Below are 15,679 nucleotides of genomic sequence, written 5' to 3'. Positions count from 1 at the left end.
GCAAGAAAAATTAGCTCAGGTTTCGATCCAGGCCGCAACTTTAATTATTTTATCGAGGACTTAGCTTCAATGATTTTACTTGATGACTATATTGTACTTATGTTTTTTTTTATCGTATTTAAGTAAACCTTATTTTATATTTTCTCAGTTGTAAGATATTTTTTTTTACTTATGTTTTGAACAATTTTAGTTTAAATGGTTTTTAGCAGTTCGGCGTTTTACACTTCCGCATTATTTATCTTAAGTATAATTATTAATGTTAATTATGTATCGAGAGTGCCGCTCCTGCTACACGTGGTATCAGAGCTAAAGTTACTCGATTCTTGGAATTTTAGTTCCATTTGAAAGGTTCGATAGCCGACTTAAAAAAAAAAAAAAAAAGAATTTTAAATGACTTTCAAAACAAGTCTTCCTAAAAATTCTATTTGTTTTCTATGTGCTTATGTGACTATGTGTAAAATTACGTGTCAGATTAATTAAGTTAATATGAAAGTTAGTCACATGTTTAAAAAATTTTTTAGGTAAGAAATGGCGTAACTTCATCTGATCACGAAGCTAGAGTTCGAGAGCTAGAAGCACAACTAGCTCGGATGGAAAGGACAAATGAGCGACTGATCACCCTCATGGAGAATCAGGCTCAAGAGGCCAATGACGACGGGAAATACTTTAAGAATATGGCATATCATCGTCCGCCGCAATACGACGGAGAAGCTGATCCGGTTCGCTTCGAGAATTGGCTCGCAGAGATGGAGAAACTTTTAGAGGTCATTAATTGTCCAGCGCACCTAAAAGTAAAGCTGGCTTCCTTCTACCTATCTGGTCCAGCAGAGTTATGGTGGCGTTCTATCAAGGCCACTATGACTGATACCTTATATATATATATATATATATATATATATATATATATATATATATATATATATATATATATATATATATATATATATATATATATATATATATATACATATATATATTTATTTTAAATTATGAACTGATATACACCTGACCTTATAAGCGAACCTGATTTAACCTGACTTAAACATATATTTTAAATTATGGAAAAATACATTTTTAAACAAAAAATTCGTTTTTAAACCGACACGATACACATGACCCAAAATCTGTCTGATAACCCGAATGAACACATCTACTTATATGCAATTGTATAGTTCTTTGAAATATATATTTATATACTTCTTCAATGAAATTTTTGTACAAATTCTTATATAAGGAGGCGTTATGATAAAATCATTTTTATTAGGTAAATTCATATATATTTATTATAAAGTATCAATAATGCTAATGCTATAAAAAAAATATACCTGTTGAGGAGGAGTAAGTATTGACTATATTAAGCATTAACTACAAAAAATATAGTTGGAATTTGGAATTACTTGGAAATTCCCTCTTTATGTAGAAAATAATCTGGATTTTATCCTAATTAAGAAATCGTGTTTGATATTATGTTATCCATTTATTTTTTTATAATAATAATATCCTTGAATTATTTGGATTAACCATCAAAACAAATCGATTGAAAAAGTTGGTCGAAGTGAAACTAAAAATTGAAACCATTGTATTTCATTCATCTGGTTTCAACAAGATCAAAGGGTTTTTTAATGGCGGACTTCTCTCTTCCTCACGGTTCTTTCTTCGTAGGATTTGACAGTTCTACTCAGTTTGTTTCCTTCTCTACTTTCTTTTTTTTCTTCTCATTTATTTTTTCATATACCACATGACTTTCTCTTGGATTGATTTCCTCCATTGTTTGAAATTTGAATTATATGATTTTCGTTTTTTATTTTTGTAAAAATCTTTGTTGGGTATCAGATTCTTCAGATGCTATCACGTCTCCTTCTGCATTCCTATAATTTTTATGATTTTTCATGTTCCGTTGTTATTCATGTAAAGCTGTAAATAATGTCTGCAATAAATAGTAGTATAAGATTGCCTAAATTCGACACTTAATTTTATCCTGTCCAGGTGGAACTGAGTTTTGTGGGAATGGAATGTGGTGCTCTTGTTGTTCATGTGGTTTGATCAAAATTTGGGCCTAGCATTCTAAACTACTGTTTAGATTTGGGATTTGAGTTCCTAGGCCTAGAATGTTTTGGGTTTTTGTTTGCATCTATTTTTGTTGGGAATTAGAGTTTTCAGATGTTATCATGTCTCCTTGTGAATTATAATATATATGACTTCATGTTATCATGTTCCCCTTATTTATGAAAAGTTGTGGATGATGTTTGCAATTAAAAAGTTGATGAAGTAAGATTGCGTACATCAGACATCTACTTATATCCACCTTGGTGGAAATCACTTTAGTGGCAATGAAATGTAATGTTCAGGTTGTTCATGGTGGTTTGATCAGATTTTTGGACTTGCATTCTAAAATAGTGTTTAAATTTGGAGAGTTATTGTCCCTTAAAAGTTTTGGGTTTTTATGTATCACTCGTTGTTGGGCATTAGAATTTCAAATGTGTGCATTATAATATTTATGATTCTTCATGTTTCCCTTTTATTTATGAAAAGTTGTGGACGATGTTTGCAATTAAGAGTGTTTTTGGATAAGGTTTTGGAAAGGAAAGGGAGAGAGGGATGATTAATGTGTTTTTCTTCCAAGTCTTTCAAATGTTGAAAGGATTTGTTGATTACAGAATGTAAAGGAATTTTCTTCTTCAATTCGCTTTCTTTTGATATTCTTCCCTCCCCTTTTGCCATCCAAATGAAGAAAATGTCACCCCTCTAATGTCCTCCTCTTCTTTTCCTCCAATTTTCTCCCATCCGAATATATCTTAAGAGTTGATTAGGGAAGATTGCGTATATTCAACACCACTTTTGTCCTGCTAGGTGAAAGTCACCTTAGCAGAAATGGAATGTAATACTCTAGTTCATGTTGGTTTGATCAAATTTTGGGGCTTGCATTATAAAATAGTGTGTAAAATTTGGGGATATAAGTTTTATACCTAGTTGTAGACAACAGTTCTAGTGGAAAGTTAAAATTTCTACTAGCAATATACATTTTACTGGCTTAATAGGCAGTATTTATTTAAATATTTTGGCAATTTAAATATTGTTATTTTGTTCAGTGTAAGCTGATATGCATAATATTGGTTGCTTTTAGGTCACTAAAGGCCACAGTATTGGATTCCAACTTAAATGTTGTTGCAGCTGAGCTGGTTCATTTCGATTCAGAGTTGCCTCATTATAAAACCAAAGATGGAGTTTACCGTGATTCTAATGTTAATGGCCGGATTGTTTCACCCACCTTGATGTGGGTTGAAGCTCTTGATATGATGCTTCTAAAGTTGTCGGAAATTATAGATTTTAGCAAGGTTGCTGCAATATCTGGAAGTGGACAGCAACATGGTAGTGTGTATTGGAAGAGTGGGAGTTCATCAATATTGTCATCTTTGGATCACAATAAGAAGTTGGTAGATCAACTTTTAGAAGCTTTCTCTATTATAGAATCCCCAATTTGGATGGATAGCAGTACAACTGAACAGTGCAAAAAGATAGAGGAGGCTGTGGGAGGGGCACTAGAATTATCTCGTCTTACTGGTTCTCGAGCCCATGAACGGTATACAGGCCCCCAAATTCGGAGAATTTATGAAACTCAACCTGAAGTATATGAACAAACTGAGAGGATATCACTTGTCAGCTCTTTTATGGCATCTATTCTTATAGGAAGCTATGCATGTATTGATGAAACAGATGGTGCTGGAATGAACTTATTGGATATCAAGCAAAGGACATGGTCTAAGGAAGCTTTAGATGTACGTATGCAATCTGTTGGTTGCATCAAGCTTAACCTTTCAGTTCTTGTCAGATAGTTTTCTTCAAGATTTAATTTTATAGCTTGATTTTGTTGATATCTGGTTGATGCAAGGTCTTTGATTCTTTGTATAGGCTACTGCACCTGGTTTGGAGGAAAAGCTTGGAGAGCTTGCTCCTGCATATGCTGTTGCTGGTTTTATTGCTCCATATTTTGTGGAGAGGTTAGTATCATACTGCTTTAGTTATTCAGTAATCATTATATTAGTATAATCTTGACGTCATACACTGTTTTTGGATGGTACGTCTTGCCAAATAAAATGTGATACTAGAGGATGAAAGATGAATAGTGCAGTTGCATGAGGATACTCTGATTGCAATTTGTATGCCTTTCTAACAAAGCATTTCTAGCATCGGCATTCCTGTACGATTATCTGTATCAAAGGGGGTGTTACAACTTAGAATTATGTCCAGTGATCTGCCTTACCTGTCAGCTAGTCTAGTCTGATCTATCATCAAAATAACTTATGCTGGTTTGGCTTCCACATTTAACAATGTATTATTATTAGTTTGGAGCAATGCAGCTGCAAAATAATGCTGGACAAAGCTGCTTTTCAGCCGAATCAAGTTATCTTTGCCTCTATTCATGCTACTTTCTTTTGGACGTATGATTATATTAGCATTGAGTGCCCTAGCAGTCTGAACTAGGCCTTGGCTGATTCATATCATTTGATACACTAATCACTATTTGAATAGAAGTCTCTTGTCCAAAGAAATTTATACCATATATGGCGTAGTTTCTATATGGGACTCTTGCACAGCTAACAATTGAAAGATTCCTATTTGTCTAAGTTTTTTTGTGGTATCATTTTGGCTAGCATCAGTTTATTTTTGTTTTTAGATGTATGTAGGACGCACAGAAAGTGAGGTGGACAAGATTATTGTTTTGTCATGTCATCTCAATAAAATTGTCATGCCTTTTACATTTATGTCTCGACAAGGTGCTATCTAAGGGTTCTTTATGCAGCTGTTTGAGTACTTTAGGTCGTGATCTTAGTTCTTATGTATTTATTTCAGGTATCACTTCAACAAGAATTGCTTGGTTATTCAGTGGTCTGGAGACAATCCAAATAGCCTGGCAGGTATCCTGTTTCTTTCATCCGACATCAATCTGTATAAATCTTGTGGTTTGGTTCCGAGTTCTGTATTTTGTGCATATATATCTTTTGGCCTTGAATATGTTTTATCTTTGATTTTCGTTTTCTAATATTTTCAGTAAATTACTCACTTCTGCAATTCCTTAATATTCTACGATTAAGTTAACTTGTTAATTATCCTTCAGATTAAATGTTTTTACTATATGTAAGCCCATTGCCCTAATTCAGCGAGGTTTGCTATGCCGATATACATAACAGCTAAGAAGTAGGTGGCTCAACACTCAAGGCCAATGCTGGTGGGCAGTTTTTTTGAGTTAAAGTGCAACTTAAGTGTGTCCACTTTAATTTGCTTCATTTTTCAATTTGAGATCTCACAATGATTTTCCCACATTTTTGGATGGAAACATTCAAACCATATTATTTCTCATCCATATTGTTTTTAAAAATATCACCCTCATCCGTCATTCAAAATTTTTCTAGTTCATAGAGCAAAAACAAAGGGCATCCCATTGGCTCGACTGTGTTGTAAAGGTTTACGAAAAAACCGAATCAATGGTACTCACATTGTATGTGTAAAAAAAAAACGCATTTTGCATAGTTTCAAGGGATATCCTATGCTTTCGGCTGATTTCTAGTGTTACAATAACCGCAACACTCCCATTAGCGCATTATCATGTTGTTAATGCAATCGCTACCATTACCATATTGTTGCACTACGATCGTATTATCCAACAATCCAGACCAAACACTAATGTAGCAAATTCACACGGACTTAGGAGCATATCTTTACTAAAGTTTGAATTAAGTAGATCTTCACAATACTAGAGAATGAATAAAGAGAATAGATACATTAAATCCTTTGAAATATGTTATATCAAATATCAATTCAATCAATATTCATTATCACCTTTTTTGAGCACTTATCACTTTGACATTAGTATGAAGTTTGCCTAATAGTTCAGTTTTTATGAAGATCATTTTCTTTAAACCTCATTACAACATGCCATTACCCTACTGCCAAGTGGTTCCGACGATGCATGGTTGGAGTTTTAATCTCATCATACTTTATAGTAAGGAAAAAATATTAGAGCCAGGAAAGTGGAGAAATTTATGTGATAAATATGCTTATAGATGGACTTGACATTGAAAATAAAGTGAGAACTAGAAAATTGCTCAATTATTTCAAGGTATCTATTGCCATTATTGAAAGGCACTTGAAACAATTTAACAAACACCTTACCCTTTTGTCCGACCAATTTAAGATGATTTTTTTTAATCTATTTGGAGTTTCACGTCAAACTTCCTTCATATGCATGTGGAAAACACTATTGCCTATGTCTACATAACATGTGTGAGGTTTATGAGAGATCATGATAGAGAACTTGGTATACAAACCCGGGGATTTTTGCAGTCATGTGTTTTTAGGCTAAATATGAAACCTTTTGTGGTTTTGAGGTTAAAGATGCCTAAAGGAAGGCTGATAGGTGATAATGCACGAAGAGTAGCAAAGGAAAAAAGGGAAGAAAATTAGGCCTTGATGATGCTACATCACACATTTTCCCAGCGTCGGAATTGTCTTTTTTACTATTGATCTTAGAATCAATCTGAATTTGAGCTTGTTAAACTCGAATCCATCATGATCAGGACTTGGAAGACGTTGGGCTAGATAGTTGGACGAAATTATCACCTTGGGCTAAGAAGTAAAAATGCAGGAATTGTCGAATAGACCTTTAGATCTTTTCTTTTTCCCTCCCTCTTTGGAGCTTTGGACTTGATATCGAACTTGGGCGTGTACTTATTCATTCTTGCTTATGTTTGTCGACTTGGGCCTCTTTCCCCACACTCCATTTTTCACTATCAAGACTTGACACTTTCAAAATATAGAATGTTACACCTTTCTATAACTGATACACTTACCCTAAATAGCCAAGGTGGCTTTATAGTAATAACAAACACTTTTGAATAAAAACAAAAATAAAACAAAAGTTTTTAAGGATCTAGACTCCATCCCTTCATGGTTGAGATAAATATTTGTCAAGCGACCATGTGTCGATTCCTATTTGATTGCCACAATCTTCTCAAGATTATACGACACGCATCATTTGTAATACATTACAAAGCACTTCATCCTCTTATGAACTAGTGGAAAAAAATCGCCAAGTGTAGTTTTGAAGCCTAGGCATTTTTCATCAATCTCTTTTAAGTTCTATAGCCTTAGATGCTTTATTGTCTCCAGTTCCAGCTTTTGCATAAACACCTTAGACACAATTTATCTCGAAACCTCCATCAATAATAAAATCAGGAATCTCATCACTAACTCTTGTTTAATTTGAAAGATGTTCTTGTGGCTGGAATACTGGGTCCATCATTATTTCCAGAATATTAGTTATAGAAAAGAACAGTAGCAAAGTAATGTATGAAAGGTGTAACTAATGCGTGAATGTAAACGAATCTTGTATTAATGTAATTAAAGATTACAATAGAATATAAATGATGTCAAGATAGGACAACTACTGGACAAGTATTTGAGAGGCTTGTAACTCTCTCAAGCATGAGTATCAACTCATCAATGTGTTTACAAAAGATTCTCATGTCTTTCCTCTTTCCCCTCATCCTTATTTATACCAAGATACTCCATTAAAAAACTAAAGTGAAAGACCCATAATACTCTCATTTCCCATTTATGACCATTCCCTCCTTGCTCATTTTGATTTTGGACTTGCTTAGCTTGTAGAGATATTCTAGGAATAGATTTTGGATTAGGATGACACAACACAGCTGTACCTCTTCATATTTATGTTACTTGGACTTAAGAATTCATATCCAGCACGGGTACGTGTCCAAGTGTTAAAGACTCGACTAATTTATGGAAAACTTACATAATTTTGGTTCAAAATGAAGTGTCCAAGTGACCAACCCTCATTCGAGTATTGAGGATCCGACACGGGTACGTGAAGTAAACTAAAAAGTCCGAGTAACATAATTAAATCACTGTCACTATCCTCCTCTTCTTCTGAATATATTCGAACAAAGCATCAATCCATTTTTCCCTAATGAATTCATGAGACTTTTCTCCTTTTAGCAAAGAAGACATGACATAAAGTTGCTTTTGATAATAAGTAGGCACAAACCTCCTGTCAAAATTTTCTTCAGCTTAGGCCAAGATTGAATTCTGCTTTTTCCCTCATGTTCTGTGATTTTGTTACGTTTGGAGTCAAACTGCAAAATCTGTAGTTTATTTGAGCTTTGTAAATTTGTGTTTTTTAGCTTTTCTTATGTCTTCATATTCAAAGAAATGCTCAAAACTTAACTCCTATTGAAGACATAATTCCGGATTTTCTGACACATTGAAGTCCTTTATTTAAATTTGTGATTTTTATTTTTCCTATATCAATTCTAGAAGCAGAGTTGTCTCTATTTTGATCTCTTTCAACTTCCCTAGTGCAAGCTATAACCAAAATAATGTTTAATCACAAAGAAGCAGCAAGAATGTATTTCTTATGTAAAACCGATGAGCAAACAAAATAGATTGCTTTAATTTATTAAAGGAAACAAATCAACCATGGACACTTTACATGAAAAAATCGAACACGCCACTCAAAACATTCGCACGAAACAAAACTGCCACTTCCTTTGTAAACTGATCGGCAATGAAAAATGAAATCAAACAGCAAATGAATTTTCAAAGTTGTTTTCTGTTAGTTCTGGCACCAACTGAACAAAATTGTTGATTAAAGGGGTGGCTAAGTTTGCCGGAGTGGATGGCTTGGGGTGTTAGGGTTGGAATGATGAGTGGTGGGTGCAACCGCGCAATGGGTCTGATTTGTAACACTGAATAAATTTCAAGTGGGTTCAAATAATGTTCAATACTAAGGGTAAATAGAATGTTGAGAGATATCTAACACCGTTGGTCATATGAGGGAATCAGAATACTGGGTGTTAGAGACTGAGACTCTAAGAGAACGTGTTTACCTATGTTTCTAACAGACACATCAGTTTTTCCCTTTTTGTAACCCATATACCAGACAGCCCTTTATTTTAATCAACTTGCCAACATGAAACTTTCTTGTGGTGCAATTGTCACATGTGACCTGTCCATATTTAATAGATAAACCTTGAAATAGCTTGCAATTATTTCGTATTTTTATTGGATATATTTATATATATATATTATTAGCAGCAAAATGTCTCTTAGGTCTACCCTATCTAGGAAAATTAAGTTTAGTGTGAGCATTATTGTAAGATTACTAGACAAATCTTTTGTATTTCATTTTTTTGGTGAGGAACATACATATTGTTGGAGCTACCTTTACGGTGATTATTTCCTCAAGTGTACAGTTTATTGATATTTTTTTCTTATTTAACTTTTTACTATTTTGGACTACTATCCAATAATGTGTATTTTCAATCAATAGGATTGACCCTCAACACTCCTGGCGATCTTGCAATCAGTCTGGGAACAAGTGACACTGTGAGTTCGTGTCTCAATGTTATAACAAGAAACTTTAATTTTGAGGAAGAGAAGAAAAAGATGGTAGATGTCTTAAGTTATTGTTATTGAATTGAAATGCTGCATTCACGAATTAGGTATTTGGCATAACGGATGAGCCACAACCTCGATTAGAAGGTCATATTTTCCCTAATCCTGTCAATGCAAATGGTTTTATGGTAATGCTCTGTTACAAGAATGGATCGTTGACTCGTGAAGGTGGGAGACACTATTTGAATAGTCCCCATACATATACATATATATATATATATATATATATATATATATATATATATATACATATATATATATATATATATATATATATATATATATATATATATATACATATATGTATATATATATATACATATATGTATATGTATATATACATATATGTATATGTATATATACATATAGTATATGTATATATATATATATATATATATATATATATACATACATATATATAAAGCTTGGAACATGTGACAGCATTATTAATTCGATTTTCTTAATTGGTGCTAGACATTCGTAATCAGTGTGCAGAGAGATCATGGGATACGTTCAACCAATATTTGCAGCAAACACCTCCACTTAATGGTCAGTAGTCATTTCTTTAAGTTAATTCACAGTAAATGTTAATTCTTTGCCTTGCACTTTGGTGTTATGCAGGTGGGAAGCTTGGTTTCTACTACAAAGAGCATGAAATCCTTCCCCCCTTACCTGGTAATTTTTTCAGCGTTTCTTGTAGTGTTACTTTTACATCAAAAAGTGTTAATTTTCAACAATAAAAATTCCATTAAGAAAAAACCAATAGTAACATTTTTTTTTTCCAAAAAGTAACAGGTTCGCATAGTTCTCACTTGAACTCGACCCGCTGTGTGTGTGTGTATATATATATATATATATATATAGTTACGTCATGGTAACGTTCAAACACATTTGACATTGAGTAATAGTTTGACATGGGACTTTTGAAAAATGTATTTGCCTTTTGAATTATTACCATCGTGTAAGAGAGTAAATCTAAGAACAGATGAGAAAGAGAAGTTGGTGTAATTGTGTTCGAAGGCGTAATCTGAGTAAGAGATTGACCTTTTTATGTTTTTGGTTCAGCTGGTTTCCACCGGTATATACTCAAAAATTTTACGGGGGATGTTATTGATGATGTGGTTGAAGAAGAAATCAATGCGTTTGATGCTCCTTCTGAGGTTTGCATTGTTTTGATGTTATTGTTTTTATTACTTGCACGCAAACGTTGTCATTTCGTGTGTTAATTTCAGGTCAGAGCTTTGATTGAAGGCCAATTTCTCTCAATGCGAGCGCATATTGAGAGATTTGGGATGCCTTTCCCTCCAAGAAGGTTAATAGCTACTGGTGGAGCATCTGCCAATCAGAGTATTCTTGGCTCTTTAGCTTCCATATTTGGTTGTGATATTTACACAGTTGAAAGGCCAGGTTAGTCCCATATAATGCTCAAGTATCTTAAGTACACTAGATGTTCATCAAATTTTTCATGTAGTCAGTCTTGAATTCTTCGGATTTTTGCTTTCTCCACCAAGGATTTTATTTTGCACCACATCACTACTCTGCTATGTTTTTTTAGTTAAATTAGATGTTCATTGAAGTCTCTTCAGCTTTTTATCCGGTCTCTTATGAGGTGTTGAAGAGTTTTTTGTGTGGGAAATCTTTTATCTGCTTGTTTTACTCTAGAGTCTAGACTAACCCATAATTCTCACTCTGCAAGGGAAATTTTAAGTGTTTCTTTTTAATTATACGGTAGATTAATGGATGGAAGGGTTATGTGAGAATCAAATCCAGAACCTTATTTGAGGAAAATGCAATTAACGATTGTAGATGTTAAAAGGTTTCAACTTTGGTGGTTGTGACATTCATTGTATGTTTTATTCTCTTGGAACAGACTCGGCCTCATTAGGTGCTGCATTGAGGGCTGCTCATAGTTGGCTGTGTAATGCAAAGAGCAGTTTTGTCCCGTTTGAGTGTATGTACGCGGACAAGTTGGATAAAACATCATTAAACTGTAAACTTTCTGTTAAGGCCGGAGACCCGGTTGTGGTTTCAAAGTACGCAACTATGATGAAGAAAAGGATGGAGATTGAGAACCGCCTCGTCGAAAAGCTTGGTCGCGGATAAAATTGGATTGCACTCGGATATATACTATACTCAGCACATTAACGTTTCATTTATGACGTCCGATGAAAAATTTAAAAATATACTCTGATATGAACAGTGTCTTTATGATAATTACTAGTATATATACCTGTGTCACACACTGCATACACATGTATACTGTGTAGATAAATACCAATTTAATTTCTTAATAATTGAAATTTATATTATTGTTGTAAAAGTTTTCTATTTTGGATAAAATTTGATAGTAAAAATAAACTAATAATAGCAATGTGTGTGATAAATTCTAATGTAAAATTTAAAACAGTCACTATTTTCGAGAAGAGAAAAAGTGAGAAAGAATAGGTATGATTTAATTTATTGTATGATTTAATTTATTGTATTAGTAGTTTATTTAATTTCCACTTATTTTGCTTCAATTGTCAATGTAGTCCGTCCTACTCATTATTCATCATTTCTATTTAGACAATAATCCACCACTTTATTTTAATTTCATATATATATTTTAACTCTTTTAATTTCATCCACGTGATTTTCTCTCTCTCGTCATTTATTAGCAATTTCTTAAATAACACTTTATTTCTCTTTGATCCAAAATGAGTGGGATGGAGTAGTAGAAATTAGAAAAACCATCTATGAATTATAGCTGAAAAGTTTAGGTTATTTATTAATTATAGACATAAAGTTCCTATTTACGTGTTATACCCACCATAAATCAAAAAGAGTAACCATTGTAACCATCTCACTGGATTTCGATCATTGAATACCGGTCATCGAAAAATAAATTGACCTACTAACCGTTTAAATGACCTTTGATTTTAAACCTCAACCCAAAAAGACTACTCCCTCATGATAGGGGAAACCAACAAATATCAAGCCATTAACATAAACATAAATTCAAATGAAAACAAACAAGATGAATACATCGTATAAGAATTAAACCTTTGATCATTTCTCATTAGAAGAATGGTAATAAATATAAGGTGAAATCCCTTGTGTTAGGAAACATTGTAATTACAAAATGTTTACAAAATATAAAGATACACAAAATCACAATACATTATTCTAGCAATATATTACTCTATCACACTCCCGCAGTCGAATCGGGAGGTTTGCGGATGCTGAGACTAGACAGAAACTCATAAAAAAGAAGCCGAGGAAGACCCTTGGTAAAGAAACCAGCAATCTGAAACCGAGAAGATACATAAAGAATCCGAACATCACCACATTTGACTTTTTCTCGAACAAAATGAATATCCATCTCTATATGCTTCATCCGTTGATGATTAACTGGGCTGCCGGACAATGAACAAGAGTAGCAGTAGAAATAGGACAACGAAGCTCAAGGAGTAAGTTACGAATCCAATAAGTCTTGAAAACAACATTGGCAACACCACGAAATTCATCCTCAGCACTAGGCTTAGAAACAGTAGGTTGATGCTTAGCGGACCAAGAAACCAGATTATCACCCAGAAACACACAATAGCCAGAGGTAGAACGACGGGTGTTAGGACAACCACCCCACTCAACATCCATATATGACAATAGAGAAGAAATGGGGGACTTATATAATTGCAAACCATGATCAAGAGTACCTTGAAGATTCCGAAGAATACGATGAAGAGCAGCCATATGAGCGACTCTAGGATCATGCATAAAGAAACAAACTTGCTAAACAACATAGGAAATATTCGGACGAGTGAAAGTAAGATACTACAATGCCCCAGCCAAGCAACGTTATAAAGTCGGATCAAGATAGGGAGAACTAGCATCAGCACAAAGTTTACCAAATGCGGAGTAGGAGCAGGTTTGCATTGAGACATAATAGCTTTGTCAAGAATTTTAGTAGCATACTTTTATTGAGACAAAAAGAGACCCGTAAAAGTACGAGTAACAACAATACCCAAGAAACAGCTGAGAGGACCCAAGTCCTTCATAACAAATTCGGAGCACAACTTATGCATAATAGACTGGCGAAGGGTATCAGAAGAAGCAGTAAGAACAATATCATCTACATACAAAAGAAGATAAGCAATGTCGGACCCATGAAAATAAATAAATAGAGAATTATTAGAAACAATATTACGGAAACCAATGGTAGTCACAAAATCGGCAAACCTCTAGTACCATGCCCTAAAGGCCTGTTTAAGATCATAAAGAGACTTTCGGAGAAGACAAACATAATCAGAGTTAACAAGATCACGAAAACCAAGAGGTTGATGCATGTACACTGTTTCATTCAAGTGACCATGAAGAAATGCATTTTTAATGTCAAGCTGATGAATGGGCCATGATTTAGAAAGAGCAATACTTAAAACAATACGAATAGTAGCGGGCTTAACCACTGGGCTAAAAGTTTCATCACAGTCAACGCCCTCCCTTTGGTACTTCCCATCACCAACAAGCCGCGCCTTATAGCGCTCTAAGGAACCATCAGATTTAGTTTTCAACCGAAAAATCCACAAGGAACGAATAACATTAGCATTGGACGGTCGAGGTACAAGATCTTAAGTGTGATTTTTAATTAAAGCATCAAATTCTTCTTTCATGGCCTGTTTCCAATTCGGGTCACGGTGAGCATGTATGGGATATTTGGGAATAGATGAAAAAGAAACGGATAGGGCCTGAGAAGTGTATTTGGGATTGGGTTTAAATATACCATGATGACTAGGAGTAGTCATGCCGGTACGAGGTGGGTTGGGAGGTGAGGAAGGGCGAATAGATATAGGAGAAGTATGAGGTGGGCTGTGGATTATTTGTGGGTTGGTCAAAGGAACTGGGCTACTTGATTGAGGCCCAGATGGCACGGCAGGAGATCCATTAAAGGAGGGGAGATTGTTGGTGGACTGCTGAGAGCAAGCCCAGAGGTAGAAGGGGAAAGAGGTCCAACAGAGGAAGAAGGAGAAGGGGCAGATGTGCTGTTGGGCCGGAGACAGTAGGCCTAGTAGGATTTAGTGATGGGCTGTTTTGTGAGGTTTGAAAAAGAAAGGAGGGGAGTGAGTCATCTAAGAATTTGTACTCGTGAGGAGTAGATTTAAAAGACCGAGAAAAGGGGAAAGTGGCTTCGTCAAAAAGGACATGACGAGATATAATAATTTTATGAGAGGAGAGGTCACAGCACTTGTAACCGCGGTGTGAAGATGGATAACCTAAGAAGACACATGGAGATAAATGAGGTTGTAATTTATGAATGTTAGTGGAGGGATGTAGAGGAAAACATAAGTACTCAAAAACCCGGAGATTTTTATAGGAAGGAGATTTATGGTAAAGAAGGTGAGTGGGAGTGAGATTACCTAGTAATTTAGAGGGGAGAATATTAAGGAGGTAAGTGGCGGTATTTAAGACGTGAGGCCAAAATTGCAGAGGGAAAGATGCATGACACATCAACGTTCGCACAATATTATTGATGGAGCGAATCTTTCTTTCGGATTTGCCATTTTGGGAAGAAGTTTGTGGACATGAAAAACGAAAAGTTATACCCCGATTGGTGAAAAATTGATGAAATGTGGTATTGTCAAATTCACCCCATGATCACATTGAAAGTGTTTGATATTAAGCCCAAATTGAGTATTGACAAAGGTATTAAAATTAAAAAAAATATCAGACTTGAAATTTGCGATACAAAGGAAAAGTCCACAAGAAATTAGTAAAATGATCAAGAAAAAGGACATAGTATTTGTATCCAGACGGACTTGAAACAGGAGATGTCCATAAATCACTATGAATAATTTCAAATGGCCTAGTACTCAGAGTTACAGAAGAAACAAAAGGTAATCTCACATGTTTACCCAAAGGACAAGAGTGACAAACAAAAGTTAGATTTTTATTATATTGAATAGAACGAGAGGAATACAATGAATTCAAAACTGCATTTCCCGAATGACCTAAATGGGATTGCCAAATACTAAAGATAAAACAAAAAAAGCTGAAGGTGTGGCGGAGGAGGGTGGAGATCCATGTGTCGACTTGAAAGGATAAAGATCACCAGTGCTATTAGACCTCAGAATGACGTTTTTGGTGGCCAAGTCCTTCACAGAAAAGCCAAAAGGATCAAATTCAACAGAAACTAAATTATCACGAGTAAATTTACGAACAGAAATGAGATTTT

General features: G+C 34.5%; 2 protein-coding genes across 2 annotated transcripts; one reads left to right on the top strand and one right to left on the bottom strand.

Annotated features, from left to right (window-relative positions):
* The first annotated feature begins 1,458 nt into the window (after positions 1 to 1,458).
* LOC130798086 (xylulose kinase 2) lies at positions 1,459 to 11,791 on the top strand. The gene is made up of 11 exons (XM_057660950.1): positions 1,459 to 1,681; positions 3,125 to 3,776; positions 3,910 to 3,998; positions 4,852 to 4,916; positions 9,347 to 9,402; positions 9,519 to 9,639; positions 9,946 to 10,020; positions 10,093 to 10,146; positions 10,537 to 10,631; positions 10,704 to 10,878; positions 11,342 to 11,791. The coding sequence occupies exons 1-11, from the start codon at positions 1,623 to 1,625 to the stop codon at positions 11,572 to 11,574; spliced, it is 1,674 nt and encodes a 557-aa protein (XP_057516933.1). The 5' UTR covers positions 1,459 to 1,622; the 3' UTR covers positions 11,575 to 11,791.
* A 1,052-nt stretch (positions 11,792 to 12,843) lies between these two features.
* LOC130798831 (uncharacterized mitochondrial protein AtMg00810-like) lies at positions 12,844 to 13,394 on the bottom strand. The gene is made up of 2 exons (XM_057661926.1): positions 13,359 to 13,394; positions 12,844 to 13,242 (listed from the first exon to the last, which is right to left on the bottom strand). Exons 1-2 carry the CDS (start codon positions 13,392 to 13,394, stop codon positions 12,844 to 12,846), a joined length of 435 nt encoding a protein of 144 aa, XP_057517909.1.
* Positions 13,395 to 15,679: the final 2,285 nt, after the last annotated feature.

The sequence above is a fragment of the Amaranthus tricolor genome, chromosome 13 (genome assembly GCF_026212465.1).
Source record: "Amaranthus tricolor cultivar Red isolate AtriRed21 chromosome 13, ASM2621246v1, whole genome shotgun sequence".
NCBI lineage: Eukaryota > Viridiplantae > Streptophyta > Magnoliopsida > Caryophyllales > Amaranthaceae > Amaranthus > Amaranthus tricolor.
Note: the sequence above shows the minus strand (reverse complement) of the source record. Positions and strands in the feature narration are given on the sequence as shown.

Excerpts from the sequence above, each read along its gene's own strand:
- LOC130798086 (XM_057660950.1), top strand. The coding sequence starts at position 1,623 with ATGGCGGACTTCTCTCTTCCTCACGGTTCTTTCTTCGTAGGATTTGAC. Across the intron at positions 1,682-3,124 it reads GGATTTGACAGTTCTACTCA|GTCACTAAAGGCCACAGTAT; the intron begins GTTTGTTTCCTT and ends GGTTGCTTTTAG. Across the intron at positions 10,632-10,703 it reads CGTTTGATGCTCCTTCTGAG|GTCAGAGCTTTGATTGAAGG; the intron begins GTTTGCATTGTT and ends TGTTAATTTCAG.
- LOC130798831 (XM_057661926.1), bottom strand. The coding sequence starts at position 13,394 with ATGTCTCAATGCAAACCTGCTCCTACTCCGCATTTG. Across the intron at positions 13,243-13,358 it reads CTGCTCCTACTCCGCATTTG|CAAGTTTGTTTCTTTATGCA; the intron begins GTAAACTTTGTG and ends TATGTTGTTTAG.